Source organism: Balearica regulorum, chromosome 2 (assembly GCF_011004875.1).
Source record: "Balearica regulorum gibbericeps isolate bBalReg1 chromosome 2, bBalReg1.pri, whole genome shotgun sequence".
NCBI lineage: Eukaryota > Metazoa > Chordata > Aves > Gruiformes > Gruidae > Balearica > Balearica regulorum.
Genome location: NC_046185.1, coordinates 163,830,207 through 163,850,390, shown reverse-complemented (window position 1 = coordinate 163,850,390; position 20,184 = coordinate 163,830,207). Strand labels below are relative to the sequence as shown.

Below are 20,184 nucleotides of genomic sequence, written 5' to 3'. Positions count from 1 at the left end.
ATAGAGCCTTGTCCTTCCCAATACCTCCACTTTCTTCTATTTGGCTATTGGAATTGTTCTAACTTGTAACTACTGGAATAACAGCAGAAAATGAGAGTGTATTGGGTTTTATTGTGAACTTTGAACCTTTTTACATCTAAAGACACAATACAAAAACACAATATAAGAGGACTTTTTAGGCATTGTGTTGCAGTTTAACAAGACTTTTGGCTTCTTATTTGCATGTCTACTGAATCACAACAAAGAACAAAGCTTGAACAAGCTGAATAGACTCCATTTCCTATTGCATAAGGAATACCAGTTTCCAGACTTCGTCATCTATGGTGTCACTGAAGGGTACTACTGGTGTCCCCTCCCTAGACACATTATGCTATATGGTTCATCAGTGAAAATGTACAAGTAGTCAACCCAGAAGAGGCAATTTTTTGTGTTTGCTGTGGTGCAAAGTATATCCATGAGAGGGCTATTTTGGTTAGTCGGTCAGTGTTTAATATGTCACCTCAATGCCTGTCCTGCAAAAGAAGTCCGATGGGCAGAAGTGCTGCAGAAGTGGATCCTCTTTCAATTTGCTCTGTATAAACTGCAGTCATTACGTTTGCTCAGTCTTTTGGTTTGGTTGTTAGTTGTTTGGGTTTTTTTACCTAATCGGGCTTTTATATGTGATTTCTCCAGATTCTGAGGCTGTCTTTAGCACACAGATGTAGTCATCTTTACTCCAGAACTAGATGGCACAGTCCATCTTGTCTTCCTCCACACTGGCATAAGTCCATATCTCTTACCGTGCCACCTCCGGCCAATTTCCGTTTGTACCTCAAGAGGAAAGGAGAATGCTATTTTGTGGTCAAATACTGCTTGGGAGTAGTGCAATGGGAAAAAGGAAAGACAGAAATGGTGGCTAAAGAAGGGTAAAATTCAAACATCTCAGTTCAAGTTTGTTCGTCTGCACTCCCTTTCTAGCTGATAGAGAAAAGTAGAATCCTCCAGAGAATGTTTCATCTAGCCTGTCTCAGCATGCTCATCCCTCTGCACTGATGAAAATGTCTAGCGTCACTATCTGAGTTGACCTCCCATGCTGAAAAGAGTAAAGGAATCCCACTCTTCCTTTCAAGAGGTAAGGACATTCTTTTTGTGAGTCCAGCCAGTCCTGTGTTCCTAATTAATGACTATGGGCCCAAAAATCAAAGTTTATTATTAGAGCTGTCACACAGTTAAATAAATGAAAAAAGTCCCACTTTCATTTTTAACTTTCCTGGTTTCTATTTCTACCTGTTTGTCCTCAGCACACTTTCCTCTACCAAACTGAAAAGTCTGTCAGCAGTATCCTTCTCCCATCAGAGTAGTTATATATATTATATATATATATTTATGCATAGTCAAGTTCCCTCAATCTTCTGAGGAAAAAAAAAAAAAAAAAGAAAAAGAGATTGAGGTCTCTAACTCTAGCACTGTAAAACATTTTATCCAGCCCTAGTCTATATTCTCAGCTATTTTTTTTTTTTTATATTTTCTCCTATTTTTTTAAAATATCCCTTTGAAAATTTATTCCAGTAATGGTCTCACCAACGTTGCCTACACAATTAAACACGTTCTCTCCACATTGCTTGCTTTTCCTCAGTTGTTGGTGGATGTTGTCTTGTTTCCATGTGTTTCTAGGAAAGTGTAATCTGCAGCAAGTTTCTTAATAACACTCACCAATTTGTGGCTGAGAAGTAATACTACTTTGCTATTTAAGACCATGAAGTAAAGGCCTTCAGCAATCAGGAGACATTTGCTCCCTGTTGTTGACAACTGTGTATACCATGCATTGACCTGCTCACAGAAACATAGAGCAGGTCCAGACCAGCCACTAAAGCTGCTTTCACATTTGATTCTCATTAGAAATGTGCCTTCCCAGGTGTTTAATAGGAAGAAAATTTCTAAATTCAAGTGTTGAATGTCTGGCATGTCAAGATGGATGTACAGCTATTGTCTACTATCAAAAGAGATTAGGATTATTAATAGACTAAGAAACAGGAGTTAACTGAGCACAAGCATCATTAGAACAGTCAAAAATTCATAGCCGTAAACTCAACCGAAAGCCTAAGAAATGCTAACATATTTGAAGACACTTGTTTTATTTCAGGTATTTCTGAGAAAATTATCAAGTAAGTGTGGACCATGCCACATGTAGACACTTACACCCTGTTTGTAAGTGCAATCAACCCTAGACTTCAAACTGAAAATGGCAATTTAGTCAATACAGCCCTGGGAGTCTGTAGTGGGTCAGCTGTCTCTAATGCAGAAAACTGTACTTGGTCATTTCAATATCTCTCTATGTTTCACTGACTGGGATGATTAGGGGAAGGATTCACATCCTAAATGCACCTTGGACATCCTGGGGGATGCCCTGTGGGGTAGTATGCATGAACCGGGAGGCTCTCCCTTTTGAGGAACTGCCGTAGACTCTCAGTGTAGTTTGAAAGTGAATCCCAGTCATACTCTAAACATCTCAGCTACCCTGGAGTCAGAAAAGAGGGCGAAATTCCAAGGTTTCAACCCATTCTAAAATATACACGATAAATTGTGATGTTGCCTATATAATTAATTTAAGATGCATCCTCATCATAGCATCTAGAGTATATAAATGGTGCAGACTACTAAGGTAAGTGGAATGATTCCTATCCCATCAACAATAGAATTCTTACTTACATATTCTAAAAGGAAAAAGAGATTTACTCACATGAAGAAATACTGAGAAGGTTTTTAAGCATATTAGAAATACTAGAAAATAATATTTTGGTATAGGACAATCAACAAAAAATTAAATTCTTTCCAATTTAATCAGACTTTTTATAACTGGACATCTCTTTGCATCACTGCAGCAACTTGTATTTTCAGATCTGGACCTTGCATGGGTTTCCAAGCCCTACCATAGTACAAAAATGTGCAGAAAGGATAAAAAGTGCTTGATGGAGTAGCAAAGTAGTAAAAGTTCTTTTCTCCACTAGATGGCTTCATTCCCATGAAGATAATTGAAATGAAATTCAACTCCATTGATTCTCATGTTAACAGACAATCCTAAGCAATAAAAGATTTTATTATCTGCCTGTATGAAACTGATTACTAACTTTATATATCTGCCAGTGAGAGCAATACTTCAAAGGATATAGGTCCCTTACCTCTTGGTTCAGGAAACAGTAGAGAACTGCTACAATAAACCCCTGGGGGAAAAAAAAGTTAAAACAAAGTTGAGTGTTAGCACAGTTTGAAAAAGCCACTCGCATTACCTGACTTCATGATGGTACTGTGTATGTGAATTAATGAGTATCATTATAAGTGTGAGCATTGTTATAAATTTGAAAATTCCTTATGTATCTGCAATGAAGATAATCAGCCGGATAATCAACTAGTTAGTAGCATTTCACCAAAGTAAGTTCAGTAAAACAACATGAATTCACCAGAACAGACGATATGGCAACTGAAGTTCTCCCACATTATGCATACAAAAGTATGGTCCATTCTACAGCCAAACACATTGTAAGCTATTTTTTTCACACAGTGTAACTCAGTAAGGAAACATAGACTTCATAAGGAGATCGATGTATTCAGCTCATACAGCTTTCCAGTCAACTTCTGTGTCTTAGCAGTATATAAGATGAGATCAAATTCTGACCTATTGAATACTTTTGTTAAGATTCTGAACTGAGATAAACCCAGGAAAATCCTAGGAGGTCAATGGACTTAAGCAATCAGATACAAACTAAACACCTCACTCTTTTATTCAGTTTGCTTATTCCTTACATTCTTAATTAACTCAATGAAGACCAGGTCCAAGTACGGAGGGTCAGGATTAAGGTGTGCAGGGTATATTGGACAGGATTGACACAATGGATTAAATCCTCAAGAGATTTAAACCAGCACAGCTGCCGGATTTTCAGTGATACTCACTGACAAATGATGCCACGCAGCCATTCAGAGGGAGATAGGTGAAGTTTGGTAGGATTGCCCGCAGCTCCTTCTTGTAGACTCTGAAGTGCAGCACAGGGAAAGGGAGGAAAGAAAAGGGCAGCTGGGTGCTGCCTTGCTCATAACTCAGGTAGCAAAGCCACCTGGAGGGTATGTCAGAGCAGCCTTAGTAGCTGTTCTAGTTGGCACCAAGCTCCCCAAGCTGTGCACACCCTGTGTGCCAGTTCAGAGCGGTTGTGGGCATCAAAAGTACACCAAACATTTTGCCTACCCAGGAGAGAAAAGCATGTAGCATTCCTCAGGGCAGTAGTCTGTATGGGGCTGATATGTGCATCAGTCACTATTCTGTGTTTTTTTGCTTGCCTATCAATTTATTCTTTGCCAAAGAATTTGAAAGGAGGCTGGACTTACAGCTTTGGTCACCTCTAAATAATTTAACGTCAGCCCAAATCCGCTTAAACTTGTCAGTGAAGTCAGGGGAGGTACATGGATTATCACTGGTAGCAAAGAAGGTTTTCTATGCTCAACTTTGACTCACCATCCAATCTACACGTGCATCTGAAAGACTTGGCCTTGTATTTGCAAAATCTGCAAATATACAGTCTAGTCTACAGCCAGATAGGAGGTAGGTTACATCTTCAGACAACATAATTCAGCGAAGAACTATGAACGTTGTGAGGAGACACTAGCTTCAGGATTCAATGATTTTTTTTTTTTTTTTTTTTTGTGTGCAGTATTAGTTGTCATGTGGACACTAGATTAAATTAGAAAAATCTACTAAGAAGGAACTATGACTCTGTGGTCATTTTACCTGAAAAGATCCAATGCAGAGCTCTAAGTAAAGCCGAACCCCTAGGCTGGTATATTCCGGAAGAAAGTTGAAGACAATATAATGGGTTCCAAATAATGGAATTAGAAGCAGAGTTGACCTTGAGAGACGTCTAGCCCAGGACATGGGAAGAAGCAAGGTAATATTACTTTCCTGAGTAAGGACTAATACATGCAATAGGCAACAGTAATGAACAGAAGTTAAAAAGAGGATCTTGATAGCTACATGTGAAGATCATATCTCTTGGGACTACACTACTGGGCAGAAAGCATAATGAGAAACTAGCTTGAAAGAGATTTCTGATGCTTATTGCCTACTGGCAATAGCATGTTCATGGAAATACCATATTCCTGGCTTTTCTTATGGTAGTTTGACGTTCTGTCTTTCTAAATGAGATTGCAGTTCAGGAAAACACAAAGGAGTACAATATATTTTGCCCCATCAGAGCCACTGAAAATTTGATATTTATTTGTAAGTAAATAGAGAGAAAGTAATATGCAGGCTCCCTTTATAGTTCATGCACAGGAAAAGACTTCTGTAGAGAGCAATTTATCCTACTCTAAATCAGAGATCCAATGTGAATTCAGTTAACGGTTTCCTAGTCTCACCATTGATTGTAGTTGGAAGGTAGACATCTGAACTGATCTGAATACATCATGTTTAGATGGTCACTATTACGTGAGATGAGTCTCATCCTTTAGTTTCCTTGGGAATGGGATAAAGTTGGGAATTTCTAAAATTTAATGCCAACCAAACTGAAACTGAGCCTGTGACACTGGACATGTGCTTCTCATTTTGGAAAAGATGATACAAGTTTTTATTATTAAAATAATTGAGGGTTTTTTTATATATTCCATACACTACCTGTACTGAGAAGAGTTATTGAAGTTGATTTGTCTAGGGTCTAGTTTTTTCAGCAAAATTCTGATGATGTTGATAAATAGGACAAAATTGACCTGTTTGTGATATTTTGGGGGGAAAAAAAGAAGAGGTTACTTTCGCATGTAAAAGTTTGTCATGAAAATCTCATTTTTTATTTCAGTTATTATATAATTTGTGTAGTTTCAGTGAGATCAGTGTAAGATTACTAAAGTCATTCTTGTTGGCAGCATTCAAGTATCTCAATAGGTTTCATTCCATCTTAAAGAAATAGCTGAAGATGAAAACTTGAGAATTTGACTTTGTTAAGTAAATTATTTTTGTCAATAGATTGTGTGATTCTTTTTATTTTTTGTATCTCATATAATTTTGATTCTCTTTTGAGATGGTTATTGCATTAAATTCTCGCTAATATCTTTAGACTTTATTTGTAGAATTCATTTGACCAAATATAGGTATCTACAATGACATGGCTGCATCTGAGCTATCTCCCTGCTCTTGACTTCGGATGTGGATGTCAGAGGAGCACTAATAAGGGGAAAAATAGTGGACGTGGAAGGGAATGTAATATTTTATTGCAACATGGCAAACTATGACCAGAATTCAACTTTAGATTCTTAATTCATATTGTTTGCCTATCTGTATGCATCTATCCTGCAATTAAATTAAGCTTTTAATAGATGGCCCTAAGGTCATTCATTAGCTGCTTTCTCAAACATTACTTGGGTTTAATGATATGTGGGAGTAATCATACATGATAATCATTTAAAGCCCATTAGTTTATTCAATAAACGTCAGGCTCAAGAGCTATTACCAGTTATCACCTACGAGCAGAAACCTATTGTCCTTGAAAGTTTGTATTAACACTTCTGGATGATTCTGGACTCTTAGGCTAAAACTTATGTTTTCAAACATTGTAAGGGTGGCTCAACCTCTCACCTGCTGTTATTTTCAACCAAACTGACAATTCTATGACATCTTTCATTTCTTTGAAGGATGTATGCTTGGCGATGGGAGGTGTGGTGGGGTGGCAGTTCTCTGCCTCTTTTTAGTTTGCATGGGACATAGGCAAGTTTACAGTAGAAATTCTAGCATTCCTCTTCCTTATTTCAAATGACATTTCAGCAAACAGTAACCAGATTTTAATTTAAATGTGTTTTTTCTTCTAATTAAAGTTGGCAGACTTAGAAGTACCTACCCCAACAGAAATTATAATAGGTCCTTTGATTAGCCACCAGTAGGGAGAGTCTTGATTAATATCCCAGCATCTGAGAAAATAACAGTAAGTTTAGAACAGACTTGTATGTAATCACTACCATTAAGACACCACCTAGCAGTGTCAGTGAAAATCTGAAGAGAGTTATTTTTGTGGAAGTGCAGGTATAGCGCAAGTATCCAAATATTTAAATTCTGCTTTGCACAGGGCATACTCTTTACAGATTATCCTACTGTTTAAAAAAAAAAAAAAAAAAAAAAACACAAACAAACCTCATGATCTCGATGTGTTAAGTGACAGCCCTGAATGCAGCAACTCTGACAAAAGACTTAAACTGATGATGCCATGACTAATACTAAGATATAGTTTTTTTCTTCAAAGAAAGACATTTATTTAAGACATGAAATGTTCTAATGGTAACTATAATTCCCATTCACTATGTCCTTACCGGAATGGAAATGCAGAACTCTACCCCAGGCACTAATCTACTTGGTGATGTAGGGAAAGGTGGGTAATATACTGATATTATTCTCCCATGTAATTGAAATTACATAAGCCTTCATCCCTATCATTATTTTAAAAATATAACCCAGGAATCTAGAATAATGTAGGAAACAATGACTTACGCTGTGTCTTCAAAGTAGAATTTTGCTAATATCCATATAAGAGTGAAAAGCATTGGAAAACCTGTTAAACAAAAAATGTGGTTGTCTAATTTCATCAGTTAATCCAAATCTTGTCCACTGAAACTCTGCTGTGATGATACAGATCACTCATTTTCAGAACTGGAATTACCCTCTGTGGCCTGTTCATGCAACAGGAATTGCTTTAGAGTCATGGTATAAATCTAAAAAGAAATCTCTTAATACCCGTGATGAAATGAAACAAGTTAAGACGTTGTTTGGTGATAGTGCATCACTGTGAAGATATAAAGGGACACATTTTGTACATGATATAGCTCTGCACAGAGGACTGAACTTGCAGGCTCTTACTAACATGAACACAATTCACACGTGTGATCTTACCTGAAGTTAGCACTTAGATGCAGATAGCACATTAAAACTCAGTTTTTCATGTGGGAAAACACTTAATTTCTCAGTAAGTCACTACAAAGGCCTGAACAATTAGATTTATTGCAAACTACAAGAAAAAGGAGTGGAGATGTTGCTGTCTCATGCTGGCACTGTTATTTAGTGGACAGAGCTCCTTTATTCACACGATTGCCCAATGCAAAAGACGGGCTGTAGCAATATCAGGAAAATGCCTGCTATGCCTCCAGATGGACTCATTCTCAGAAGAAGACTATGTAACTATATTCTTGCATGAACTAAAGCAAGGTATACCTTAGGTGATTGTGACAGCTCGTTAGAGGAATCTTTTTTTAAAAAAACCTTCATTGCTCCTTGCTAGTATGCATATAAAAATAAAATCAAAGCAATGCCCAAGTTGAGCATTTCAATTAGACAGACTAGATTCCATATCCAATATTTTTAATGGGATGGATAAAGCTTTCTGTAATATCTTGCCTTTTATTAATTTCATATAAAAGTCTTACTTACCCCAGCCAAAGAGTACAAGCCACCAAAAATATCTTCTTCCATGAGAAAGAGATGAGAGTAGTAGACAGTTTAGGTAAAGAGCCTCTACTAGCAGCCACATGAAATTTGTCATCATGAAGTAGTGACAGAAAACAACCGAGATCTTGCATTCAGTCTAGACAACAGAAAAGTCATAGTTTTGGCATTACTCGTGCATATATGTGTTTGATTTGCAGAGGCAGTAAGCATCTGTAACTTCTACAAAGAAGATGTGACAATTCTATGCACGTTTAAAGAGAAAGCTTCAAATGCAGTATGGCTTTCTGAATAGTAAGGCTTTAACCATCGTAAGAGCTTGGAATCTCCACTCTATTTTGATTTATATCCCTATGCTGGAAATATAGCTTGGTGTCCCAACCATATGATTTCTCCCACAAATGCACTACCTTCAGTGTAATTTATACAAGTAGAGTCAAATGCTCCATATCCCTTGGAGAAAAGTATGTTCAAGGACCCATCCTATATTACTTTCCTACTTAGGCTCAGTTTTAAATTTTTGTGTGGCCATGAGCAATGCAGAATAACCATCCCATAAACCTCTGAAAAACATTGCCATGTTGCCAATATCTGTTGTTGGACCAAAGCTAAGTTGGTTGCCTAGTACCTTGCATGTCTTGCAGTTTACAATTCAGATCTTCCAGTCAGAACATGAAATTCAACATTTCCAGAAGAAACATCTTTTAAAAATTGTGTTTGAGGTACTCAGACGTCTTCAGTTTTAGGCTTCAGATTATAGAAGCATAAAAGTGTAATCATAGAATCATAGGATCACAGAATAGTTTGGGTTGGAAGGGACCGTAAAGCCCATCTAGTTCCATCCCCCCTGCCATGGGCAGGGACACCCTCCACTAGACCAGGTTGCCCAAAGCCCCATCCAACCTGGCCTTGAACACTTCCAGGGGTGGGGCATCCACAACCTCTCTGGGCAACCTGTGCCAGTGCCTCACCACTCCAACAGTAAAGAATTTCTAACATCTAATCTAAATCCACCCTCCTTCAGCTTAAACCCATTACCCCTTGTCCTGTCACAACACTCCCTGAATAATAATACGACTTTTTTTCTGTGGCAAAGTCTACATCTGATTTAGAATATTATAGGATCACAAATTGATGCATTCAGAATGTAGAAGTTCTAAGGTGCATACTTATGGAGGTAAAATGTACTGAATAATAGAATTATACAATTTTCACTACCAGATTAAAAGGAAAAGAAAAATTAGTAGTGAAAAAGAGAAATGACAATTGAAACCATATATAGATGGTATGCAAAAACATCAAGTACCACAGTATCCTGTTTTTCATGTGCTTACTGTAGAGAAGCTGCAATGATCAATGTCTTCCTCTTGGAAAAGGACAGCATCCTTAATGAAAATGGCAATAGCTTTTAAGATAAAAGTAAAAAAGAGCTGTACATGGATATAATTTCTAGGACAGCGAAGCCTCCTGGAAGAAAAGAAGAAATGTCCTTCTTAGGTAATTAACTGACTTCTACTGGCAGTAATTAAAATATGCAATAATTCCTTGTATGATCTCATCATCTGTTTCTTGTCTGCTAAATTCCAGTTTTAGCTTGTGTTCAGTATACCTGAGCCAGGCTTTTGGTTGGCATTATTTTGGGGTCAAGAGAAACCTGCATTTGGAGAAGGATCTTTACTGATACAATTCTGACTGTGGCCAAAACGCTCCCGAGAGCAAACATGCAGAGATATCCTGGACTAAGTAGACAGTTTTCTCAGTGAACAGGGTAATGATTACTCAGCAAGATATTCTATACAGCAAAATCCCTGTGCAGTCAGAATTAAAGAATTCTTCCTTAATTTAACAAAGTTACTCATTAATTAACCAAATGCAGATAATTGCTTTAAAAAAAATTGACACATCTACTTTAAATTCTCATGTTTAGTTAATTTAAATTTTTTGACTGTTATTAAATGCAGACTTTTGAAGGAATTGTACAGCTTCAACTTTCTGTTTTGACGTGGAGCTGAAGGCTATAGCTAGTTAGAAAAGAGTCCCATTAAAAGCTGAATTCCATCCAGACCCAGTAATCTTGGGGTCACCTAATCTTAAAACTCACTTAGAGTGTGCAGAATTTTATTACTGAACTCACATGCCAACCCCATTGTTAACTATAACTTCTTCCTCCCTATTGCTAAGTCTCTTTATGTCCATTGTTTCTTTCTTTCCCCTTATTTTGGCTCGTTTGTTTTCCTGAGGTCAGAGTGGATGTCAATAAACATATCTGTTGACTTCCAGACATGAGTTAGGAACTAACAGAGGTCAAGAAACTTTCCCCAGGGAAACCTGATTCTCACAGCATAATAATAAAACTCTTTTTTTTTTTTTTTTTTTTTTTTGTCCTGCACAAATACAAGAAATAAACAAAGATTAATCAAATAAATCCTACATGGTAACAAACATCAAATCTATATTAAATGAGAAAATAAGAAATCAGTTTTACTCTAGATGTTCTGAATTATACCTGAAAATGCCTAGTAGCTGGATAGTTCAGCAGGAAAGAAATCTTACCAAACGTAGCCAAATTCAGAGCCTAACTTTCAAAACATATATTTAGTTGTAAATATTTCAATAATAGTATATATAGTGTCACAAGAACATTGATTAAGAGTCAAGTTCTTTGTGTATAGTCTTATTATTAATATAAAATTCACTGAAGCCATAAAAGGCAAGCACACATAATTTATAAAGAATTATTTTCACTCCAGCTAAAGTAAGCAAATTTATCTATTGGTTATTTACCAATAGACAGCCAAGGCTTATTTCAGAGTTCTGATTCTTCTTATGCCTGGCTCTGATCACTTTTCATTTCTGTCCCCAATTTAATATTATTAAACCAATATGGTCAGAAATTTTAATTTTTATTCTTCTGGATTTCTATCTATATTACTTTGTTACGTCTAATGTTGTTTCATACAGTCTAAGATATTAAGGACTATTAAAAGAATCGAGGTGAGAGGATAGCTTTACATACCTGAATGCAATAAGAACTGTCACGGCAATAATGAGTGAGGTGATAGATACACTGTATCCTACAGTGTAGATGATCTTTATAGTAGAAAAGTAAGATTGCTATAAAAGAGGAGAATTATTTGTCACATAACTTGCAGCCAAATGACAGCTGGTTTACTGATTCTGGCAGTTTTGCTTTGTTTGGTGCTTCCAATCTGTTCACATCGCACACTGCCTTTCTTTCCCCCCTTTTAATCCCAAAGTAAAATTCAACTAAAATCACTTATTACATTTCTTTTATGAAGACCCATTCCCAGTTTAATAAAGAAACAGATATTGATCAGGATGATTTCCAGCTCATTCATAAACCCATACAAAACTAACCCAGTCTTCCACAAAAGCATTATAAAAACTCTTTTTATAAGCACTGCATTTTATACTGTGTTTTTTTTTCTGCAGCAATAGTGGGACGATCCTGCTGGCAGCTGGCTGCATGATGAATACAGAAATCTGTCAGCCTTTCCTCATGTTTCTCCACTTCACTCTGCTTCCTCACTTACAGTGTTACCATCTATTCTTCTCTTCCATTTTTATCGTGTTGGGGGTTTTGGGGGGTTGGTTTGTTTGTTTTTCCTGGGGTTGTTTTTTTCCCTCTTTATTCTTGCTTCCAAATTCAATTGTTACTCAGTCAGAATGTCAATCAAAATCCATTTCAATTTAGATGGCACTTCTGTCAGACATGATCTCTGAGTGAGGGTAAGCTGACTTCTACTATCGCACATGGAAGCAGAAAACAGAATGACTAAGCTCTAGGCTGCAAATCTTTCCCTTCAATCTAACATGGTTAGTCTCTTGGGTACCATTTTGATGTTTTTATAACCTATAATGCACACAACTATGCAGTGTGTAGCTACAGTTCACTGTGAGGAAGGACAGATACTTGTTTTGAGCCTTAAGTGTCACTTAAGGCATTATAAGACTGACATAGAGTAGGATTTGTTTCATTTATTTTAGATGCTTAAAAATTAGCTGCCTAAGTATGAGCAGCTGAGTCTGTAGTAAAATGAGCAGTGTGAGAGCTTGGCCACAGAACTGTACTGTTTAATTGTTAACACAATCCTGTTTCTTCTTACTCTGTTTCTTTTATAGTTAGTGAAGGGAAACAAGCACCCCCACAAGTCGATTCAACTCATTGTGAGATGAGACCTTATCACTTTCCGTCAGCGAGGAAAAGGATCTACCACTACACCTGCCTTAACAAATGCAGGTCGATGGATCTGGTTTAGTAGAGCGAAACCTTTGGTGCTGAGGACCCTACATCCATGTTGTGTGAATTTCTGACTAGCCATAATCTAATCCCATGGGCTGAACTTTTATTACTGGTCAGAGCACACTGGGTGCACCCTGCATTTGTCTTCCATAGGAAGCCAGATCATCCTCTCGGAGAGCACCCCTCAGTGTAAATGCAGTAAGTGGGGATAACCAAGAGATTTCCTTGAAAAGCTCACACCTTATCCTGACCAAATAATATAGATCCACTAATATAGATTCACTGTGCAGTGATTATCTTAGATTTATACAATAATTTTTTGAGATTGATGAAGTTAAATGATGTGGAAACCATGCATAGTGGCCTTTTCTATCTGGTGGATGAACTGTGATTACCCATATACCTGACTATGGACAATTCCAGCCAGAGCTCAGAGGAGTCCCTCAGAGCTACAAAGCTAGGCAGTAGGTCCATGAGAAACATATCAAAGCTGTTCCAGGCTGACCTTAGTTGGTAACCTCCACTTACAAATCACAGATGAAAAACACAGAAAATAATCAAATCCTTAACTGGATAAACCTACAACTGAGGAGTTTACTTTGAGGTACAATGTGGGTTCCTACTAAAAAAAATCCATAAACTCATTTAAGATTGTTTTTACACCAGAAATGTAAGGAAGCAATAAAAGAAGGAAAGAAAGAGAAGAGTTGCATTTCAGTGTGTTTATTTATGGAGAGCAGCAGGTACTGTGGCTTAGAGGCTGGGAAGGATGTTTGTGTTAAACAGCGTGAGAGTAGTCTGTACAAAAAGTAGCGGGAAGACAAGAGAAATCTCCCCATGATGATATAAACTAAATTGTCTCCAGCAAGTTGAATGGACTTCATCAACTACAGTATAAATTTTATTTTCATTCTCTCTATAGTGGACAAAAAGGGAGAGTGTTCACCTAACTCGTACAAATAAAGACAAAAGTGTAGTGTTTAACCTGTACAGAGGAAGGGTAGTGATCTAGAGTTAGACTAGACCACTAATTTTTAATCACTTAAAGTGATTTCTACCTCCTTTCTATCACTTTAAACTTAGTGGAGATTCTTCAGATTTTTTTCCACTGAGTTACTCCTCATTTTCTCCACAGTAGCTAATAAGACAGCAAAATCTGATTACAAAATGATTGTGATATTTTTCATTAAAATATGATATAGTATTTTGGCTTGCTTCTTTTCTCTGAAAGAGGAGTTACAGGCAGATAAACAATATATCTATACCATATGTTTGTCTCCCTATCAGTTAGAGATCAAGCACTATTTCTTCCCCTGTACGGATAAACTTTAAATATCACCAATTGTGCAAATCTAAATGAAGCAGCATGTCAAATTCTCATCTGTGTTACAGAGATGCAGATTTTACAACATTTTTTTTATTTTTATTTCCTTGTTGAATTAGATATTTTATGCCAGGCAGGATGAGACATCAGAAACCTCTCCTATCCTTAGATATTGCTCAGTTTGGAATAGTGGTGTTATGGTAGCACATAAGCTCTACTGATGCTGTGATGCCACAAAATCATCTTGCTGACTGCTATTATTGAAATGTCTTAATTCATATTTTATGAACATTTTGTGATATATTTCTAGCTGTTATTTCTGTGACCAAGTTCAATGGAATTGCATGGTTGTACGGAATTTGCAGCTGGCTTTATTTTTATTACACTCTATACCTGAATAATAAAATATCCTTAGTAATTCTGCATACTTGGTAAGAAATTTCAGCTTCAGCTGAGTTTCCCTCCTCAGTGGTCTTCAGGAATAGAAACGAATCCTATAAGGTCAGCTCACCACTCACATAATTATTTAATTAAACTTACTTCTTCAAGTGGAATCTCATCTTCTACTGAACAAGCAATATGGTAGGCAGGGAATGGGTCAGACCAGCCTTTTTTTGTGCAGTTCCTTTTTACTATCCCAGCTGAAACAGAAGTATTTTATTATTTTTTTTCTGATGAAAAGCCACATAACAGAAAATAAAAACCAGGAGAAGATCTCTTGCTGGTATGAAAGTCATACCAGGAAGAGAGGATGATCTCCATTAGCATGTCACAGAGTTGATAAGACACGTTGCATATATATATTCAGGTAGTCAGATACAAAATTTTTCACTTTATCTGGATACAAGAAATGGGAAGAAGTGAGAGAACTGAAATGACAGAGGTAGAGGTAAGAAGAAGTAAGGAAGAAACCATATCAGAGAGAAGGAAGCCCATTGAAGAAGACCGGGAAGCACTGCTCCATCTGACTTCTGCCTCGTTCAGCACTCACCCCTCTAATGTATCCCTTCTCACTCCCACCTTCCCTGGGGCTTACTCTTTCTTTGTAGATCAGAGGCTGGAATAAGTAGTTTGTTCTATGAGGACAGCATGTTTCCATAAAAAGATTTATGAGTCAGATGAAGGATAAGTAGGAGAATCCCAGGGCAGGAAATGAATCTGCACAGATGAAAGGGATTTTCCTTATCCCTCGTTTTTAACTAGCATGTGTTGGGTGAGGCAGAGGTTGGGCTTTGCAGTTTCTTTTTCTTGTCGAACTGCCAAATCTAGGTCTTTCCTGGAAGATTGTTTCCTCCTTACGGTCTTGCAGTTTGTTCCTAGCAATATTCACCCAGAAAGTAAGCAGTCCCAAAGGCATCAGTTTGCACAGTCTTGCATTTGACCTAACACGTATGCTACTTCAATTCTGCTTTGTATGTCCAACCTTGGTGTTAAAGAACAACCACCTTATTCATTCCTCTGCCTTTCATTTCATCCCACACTAATCAGAGCATAAATCTCATAAAGCCCCACACTTAATTTCTGACCTAGAGAACCCTCGTATGAGCTCTAGAAAATTCACACAACAAGCTGATCCAATAACCTGTGGAAACCAATGGAAATCACTCCACTGATTTCAGCATTCTTTGGCTCCAGGCCTCGTCACAGGCGATGAGATTATATCCAGTTATGGATAAAACTAAATATATGAGAAGAACTGCTAAGCTCCCTCAGATCCTACTGAAATCTTTGCAGTAATTTTCTGATCTAACTAGAGAGCAGGAACTTGCAATGTTCCGTCTTCACCCCCTATTTTTAGAAATGCTTTTGCCAGGCATGCAACACAACAATACGAGTACAACCATGATAGCACACCACCTGGCTCCTTCATGAAGTGAAAGAGGATGTTTGGGCACGGTAAGGCAAGAGTCTCTCCAGCATCTGCCTCTGGCCAGCACAGTAATTTGTCCCAAGTTCTCTTGCAACCTCAGACAGAACGTGAAATATATTTTTAAGCATAACTGTATTTGAGAAACATAAAAATAATAATTAGAAAAACTTTGACCCTCCACCCTTTACATATATATTTACAAAAATACTTTAGCCACAATTTTTATTCTGTAGTGAGAAATAAATACGTTCAGATGATTATTTAATCTGCTTTAGTTAGACGCCTTGTGTTAGACTGAGGTGGGTTTTCAGACATAATGTGATAAATGAAAACATATTGTAGAAACAGGAGGTAGGGTGATGCTGGAAGAAAGACTGGACTACAGTAATTGTTAAGGGGTTACCCTATTTTTAAAGATCAACACACTCTCACATAACAAGCATGATGCCATGACAGCATCCAGTTGGGGAAGGAATAGACAAGGACACAAGGATTCACTCAGTTAGACTATCCATATGTGAATGTGAAAAAAAAGGTTGAAAATAAAGAATTGAAAGGAATTGCGTAGATGGAAGAAGAGCTGACCAGAGAACAGGGATGTGGGACAACAGGTCAAACACTCAAGCGTACACATTGGCAGCGTGGCTGTGTCCTGACTGTAGTGTCGCTTCCCTGTTACTCTTTTCATCCCTCACACATGGATACCTGCTGGTGTTGCATTCCCACGCTCTTCTGAGTCCTTCAGACATTCAGCTTCCTTTTCCTTCAGCTCGGTCATAAAATCACATTCTGGGTGGACATTCCCAGCAACCTACAGGGAGAGAAGTTTCAGCCGATTATTAAGAAGGGGTTGGATGGGATCTAATGAGCCATTAAGTCCAGACCCACTTTTGCAACTTCCAGGGCTGTGTTAGGACACAGAGCACTAGCTTAGGGTTTTGTGGTTAAAGGGTGCCACTGTATCTGCATAAATTGCAATGCTGTCGGCAGATGAACCCGGCTGAGCTCTGTCAAAGGCAGTTGACCTGTGCTACTTTACATCAGAGAAAATCTTTAGGTAGCATAGCTGTCAGAGGATGATAGCTACAACTCTGTACTGGAAAGTTTATGATTTCTCTGACTATGTTGATAATGAAAGACCTCTTTGCTAAAGCCTGGGTTGGAGTGCAGGACTCACTTGCACCCTGACTTTAGCCCTTGCGAAATGTGGGCCCAGGGAGACAGAGTGCACTTGTATGGGCTCCTTTTCTTAACGCTGGAGGGCACAGCACCTCAGGGCATGCTGCAGATCCCACCTGCTCTGCAGCATAGACATGCCCCTGCCAACCTGCAAAGAAACAACATCTTGAAAACAGATATAATTACTGCAAAATTGTCTTCTGAATGAGCTCTTCACTCCAAAAGGAATGAATCTGTTCTTTCTTTACACAAAGTGGGAGGCAAAACTCCTTTCTTTGGAAAAAAACTCTACACCAAAGCATTTGTTGGTTTGGTATGCTGGTATAAATTAAAAAAAAAAAAAAGACACCTAATGTTTTAACAGCCGGAATCTTTTAGTTGCTTTAATCATTATTTAGACTTGTACTTACATGGGCACCACAAGAGAATTAGAAGGGATGCAGAGTACCTTGGCCACCAAAGGACACAGTCTGCAGCAGGCTGTTACACACCATGACTGTTGTGGGCATACCCACTGTGCAGAAAACACGTGTCTATTTTTCACGAAGAAAGTAATATGTGCGTTGTCCAACCATAGCCATTGCCCCCAATCCCAGAAGGTCAATTGTCATCAGAGACACTCTCATCTTAGCGCTGCGCCCTGTCCACTGGTGCCAGTGTGCTCTGTATGTGTGAATATAGATATAGGGACACAGATACACATAACAGAAAATAAACTCAGGATGGGACTTGCGTAGTGAACAGGTGGCTGGCATATGGCTCAGTTTGGTTCCACACAGAGAAGATTAATATTCAGGGAATTTGGAAAATAAATAGCTGGCTTTCAGTTCATTCAGAGGGCAGATTGTATCTGTTCCAATAAGTTGGTGTTTCCCCTCCATGTAATGTCCATATCTCATGTTGGTCTGCAGAGCGTTTAACCCACACATTAGTTAACAAGTTGAGGATCTGAGGCTGCTGCAGAATACTGGATTAATTGCACAGCTTTTACCCTTCTGTGGTTCAGACCTTGGCAGTTGCAAACGCGTATATCCACATGTATGCCTTTCAAGGAGATATAGCCTGTTTCCCATTTACTGCACTTTTGGGAGGATGTGGTTTTCATGGCAAACTGACAGACAGCAGTGCCATGGATCAGCTTAAGGCAGCAATGAAAAGGAGGGCCCCACACTCAAGGCTGAATGAAGTTTGGTGTATGTGAGAGGATGGTAACTATGAACGGATGGAGCAGAGGCCAGCCATTGCCTTAGCCCCAGGAGGTAGAGATCTGATGCGTAGGATGCCTCAGTGAAGTCAGCCCCCATCAGTAAAAACATGTAGTCTAGGGAGCTCTGCAAGTCTACTTCACTAAGATATGTAATGGTAGGCAGGATGACAAATTGGCATCTGTCTTGAACATCTTTGCTCATTTGATACCTCTTCTCCGCTTATACTCACCCTGGACAATGAGAGTCATCTATGCTGAAAAGCTCACTACCCATCATGTACGGCAGCTATTGCAAAAAAAGTAGCTTTGTTAGTCAGTAGAAAAAACAATCAACCTAGTCAACCCATTTACTGAAAAACTATTTTACAACATTCTCTTTGTTCAGTGAACTGTGCCCAGAAAAACCTCAGTAGACAGGAAATGTACCCATTTGCACAGTCCTAAATTATTTCTCCTGGCAAAAAATTGACTAGATTTTGCCTGTGAAAAGTCCCTTTGCTCACTGAAATGTTCATGGCAAGAACAAAGCTTGTTTGGCTTATTCACCAGTGCAGGAAACCTTTTTTTTTCCTTTTTCTTTCTAAGTCTCCCAACTTGTGAGAACACTTTACCACACTCAAATAAAAAGGTGAGGCTAATGAAGTGCCAGGTATTTAAATTATTACCTCTTCTTTCAAGAATACCTGTCCTTAAGACATGCTCTCACAGTTTATATTCAAGTCAGCGCTAACCACTGCTTAAATAAACACTGAGTGCAAGATCTGCTATGACAGAAGCTCAGGTAAAATAAACTAAAAAGGTTTATTTGACTCCCAGACTGTGTTCTAGATATATTCATCCCCCTAGAGCATTAGACTACATCTAGTAGACCCTTACACTTTCCAAACAGCTCTGAATACTAATCCCAAACAAGGTATAGAATCAGGTTCCAAACTACTCTGAAAACATCTGTAGACTTACTTGTTTAATCACATTTTCTACCTCCTTCTCTTCTGCCCACTTCTGGAAGCATGAAATAATGGAATAAAGGTATGAGCCATTCTTTAAGACAAGAATAAAAGTCTGTGTACATGATTCAGCTCCCTTTGTTGTCTATGTCTACAGAGACATCATTATCTGATCTAGTCATCTTAGGTTCCTTTCATAAGGATAATAGAAAGAAGCGATCATTCTTGTGCATAGATTGGTTGAATTATTTTATACATTTACTTTTGATGGAATGGGCTATGGTTTAGACTCAACTTGCTAGGATTCCCCTGACTGTTAAATCCATGGTTACTTTCTAAATTCAGGCTTCAGTCTAAATTCTGTTAGATGAATAGCACTTACTACTTTTAGTTTGCCACTTTGGTAGTTCATTTGTCTTAGGATCCTCCCTATAGAAATGCCCTCTGTAGCTCACAGATCACTGAATAATCTGTGAGTCTAGCAGGAACCTCTGGGAATCATCTAATGCAACTTTCCTGCTCAACACAGGGTCAAGCAGAGCAGATTGCTCAGGGCTGTGTCCAGCTGGGTTTTGGATATCAAGGATGGGGACTGCAAAATCTTTCTGGGCAGCTTCTTCCAGTGTTGGGTTTCCCTCACAGTAGAAAGTAGTTTACTGAGTTTAAATGGAATTTTCTATATTTCGGTTTGTACCCATTGCCTCTTGTCTTTTCATTGCATACCACTGCCAGAGGACCATTCAGATTGTGTAGGAGTTGAGCAGTCCTCAGAAGAGATGCCTCTCTCAATGGACTAGAGGGAAAGCGCTGGAACAGGTTGCCCAGAGAAGTTGTGGAGGCCCCATCCCTGGCAGTGTTCAAGGCCAGGTTGGATGGGGCTTTGGGCAACCTGGTCTAGTGGAGAGTGTCCCTGTGCATGGCAGGGGGTTGGACCCTGATGATCTTTGAGG

General features: G+C 38.3%; 1 protein-coding gene across 1 annotated transcript; it reads right to left on the bottom strand.

Annotated features, from left to right (window-relative positions):
• Positions 1–283: 283 nt before the first annotated feature.
• Positions 284–17,706, bottom strand: GHRHR (growth hormone releasing hormone receptor). Its single transcript, XM_075747047.1, has 13 exons — positions 17,653–17,706; positions 16,607–16,712; positions 15,889–15,996; positions 14,572–14,672; positions 11,460–11,557; positions 9,778–9,910; positions 8,429–8,582; positions 7,496–7,556; positions 6,852–6,921; positions 5,639–5,730; positions 4,757–4,886; positions 3,159–3,200; positions 284–830 (listed from the first exon to the last, which is right to left on the bottom strand). Exons 1-13 carry the CDS (start codon positions 17,704–17,706, stop codon positions 711–713), a joined length of 1,269 nt encoding a protein of 422 aa, XP_075603162.1. The 3' UTR covers positions 284–710.
• Between the last annotated feature and the right edge of the window lie 2,478 nt (positions 17,707–20,184).

What these genes read in the sequence shown, in the direction of transcription:
- GHRHR (XM_075747047.1), bottom strand. Translation starts at nt 17,706, where the DNA reads ATGAGAGTGTCTCTGATGACAATTGACCTTCTGGGATTGGGGGCAATG. An exon ending in GATTGGGGGCAATGGCTATG is followed by an intron (nt 16,713 to 17,652) that starts GTTGGACAACGC and finishes CTCTCCCTGTAG; the next exon opens with GTTGCTGGGAATGTCCACCC. An exon ending in ACAGTTCTTATTGCATTCAG is followed by an intron (nt 9,911 to 11,459) that starts GTATGTAAAGCT and finishes CTTTTCTTCCAG; the next exon opens with GAGGCTTCGCTGTCCTAGAA.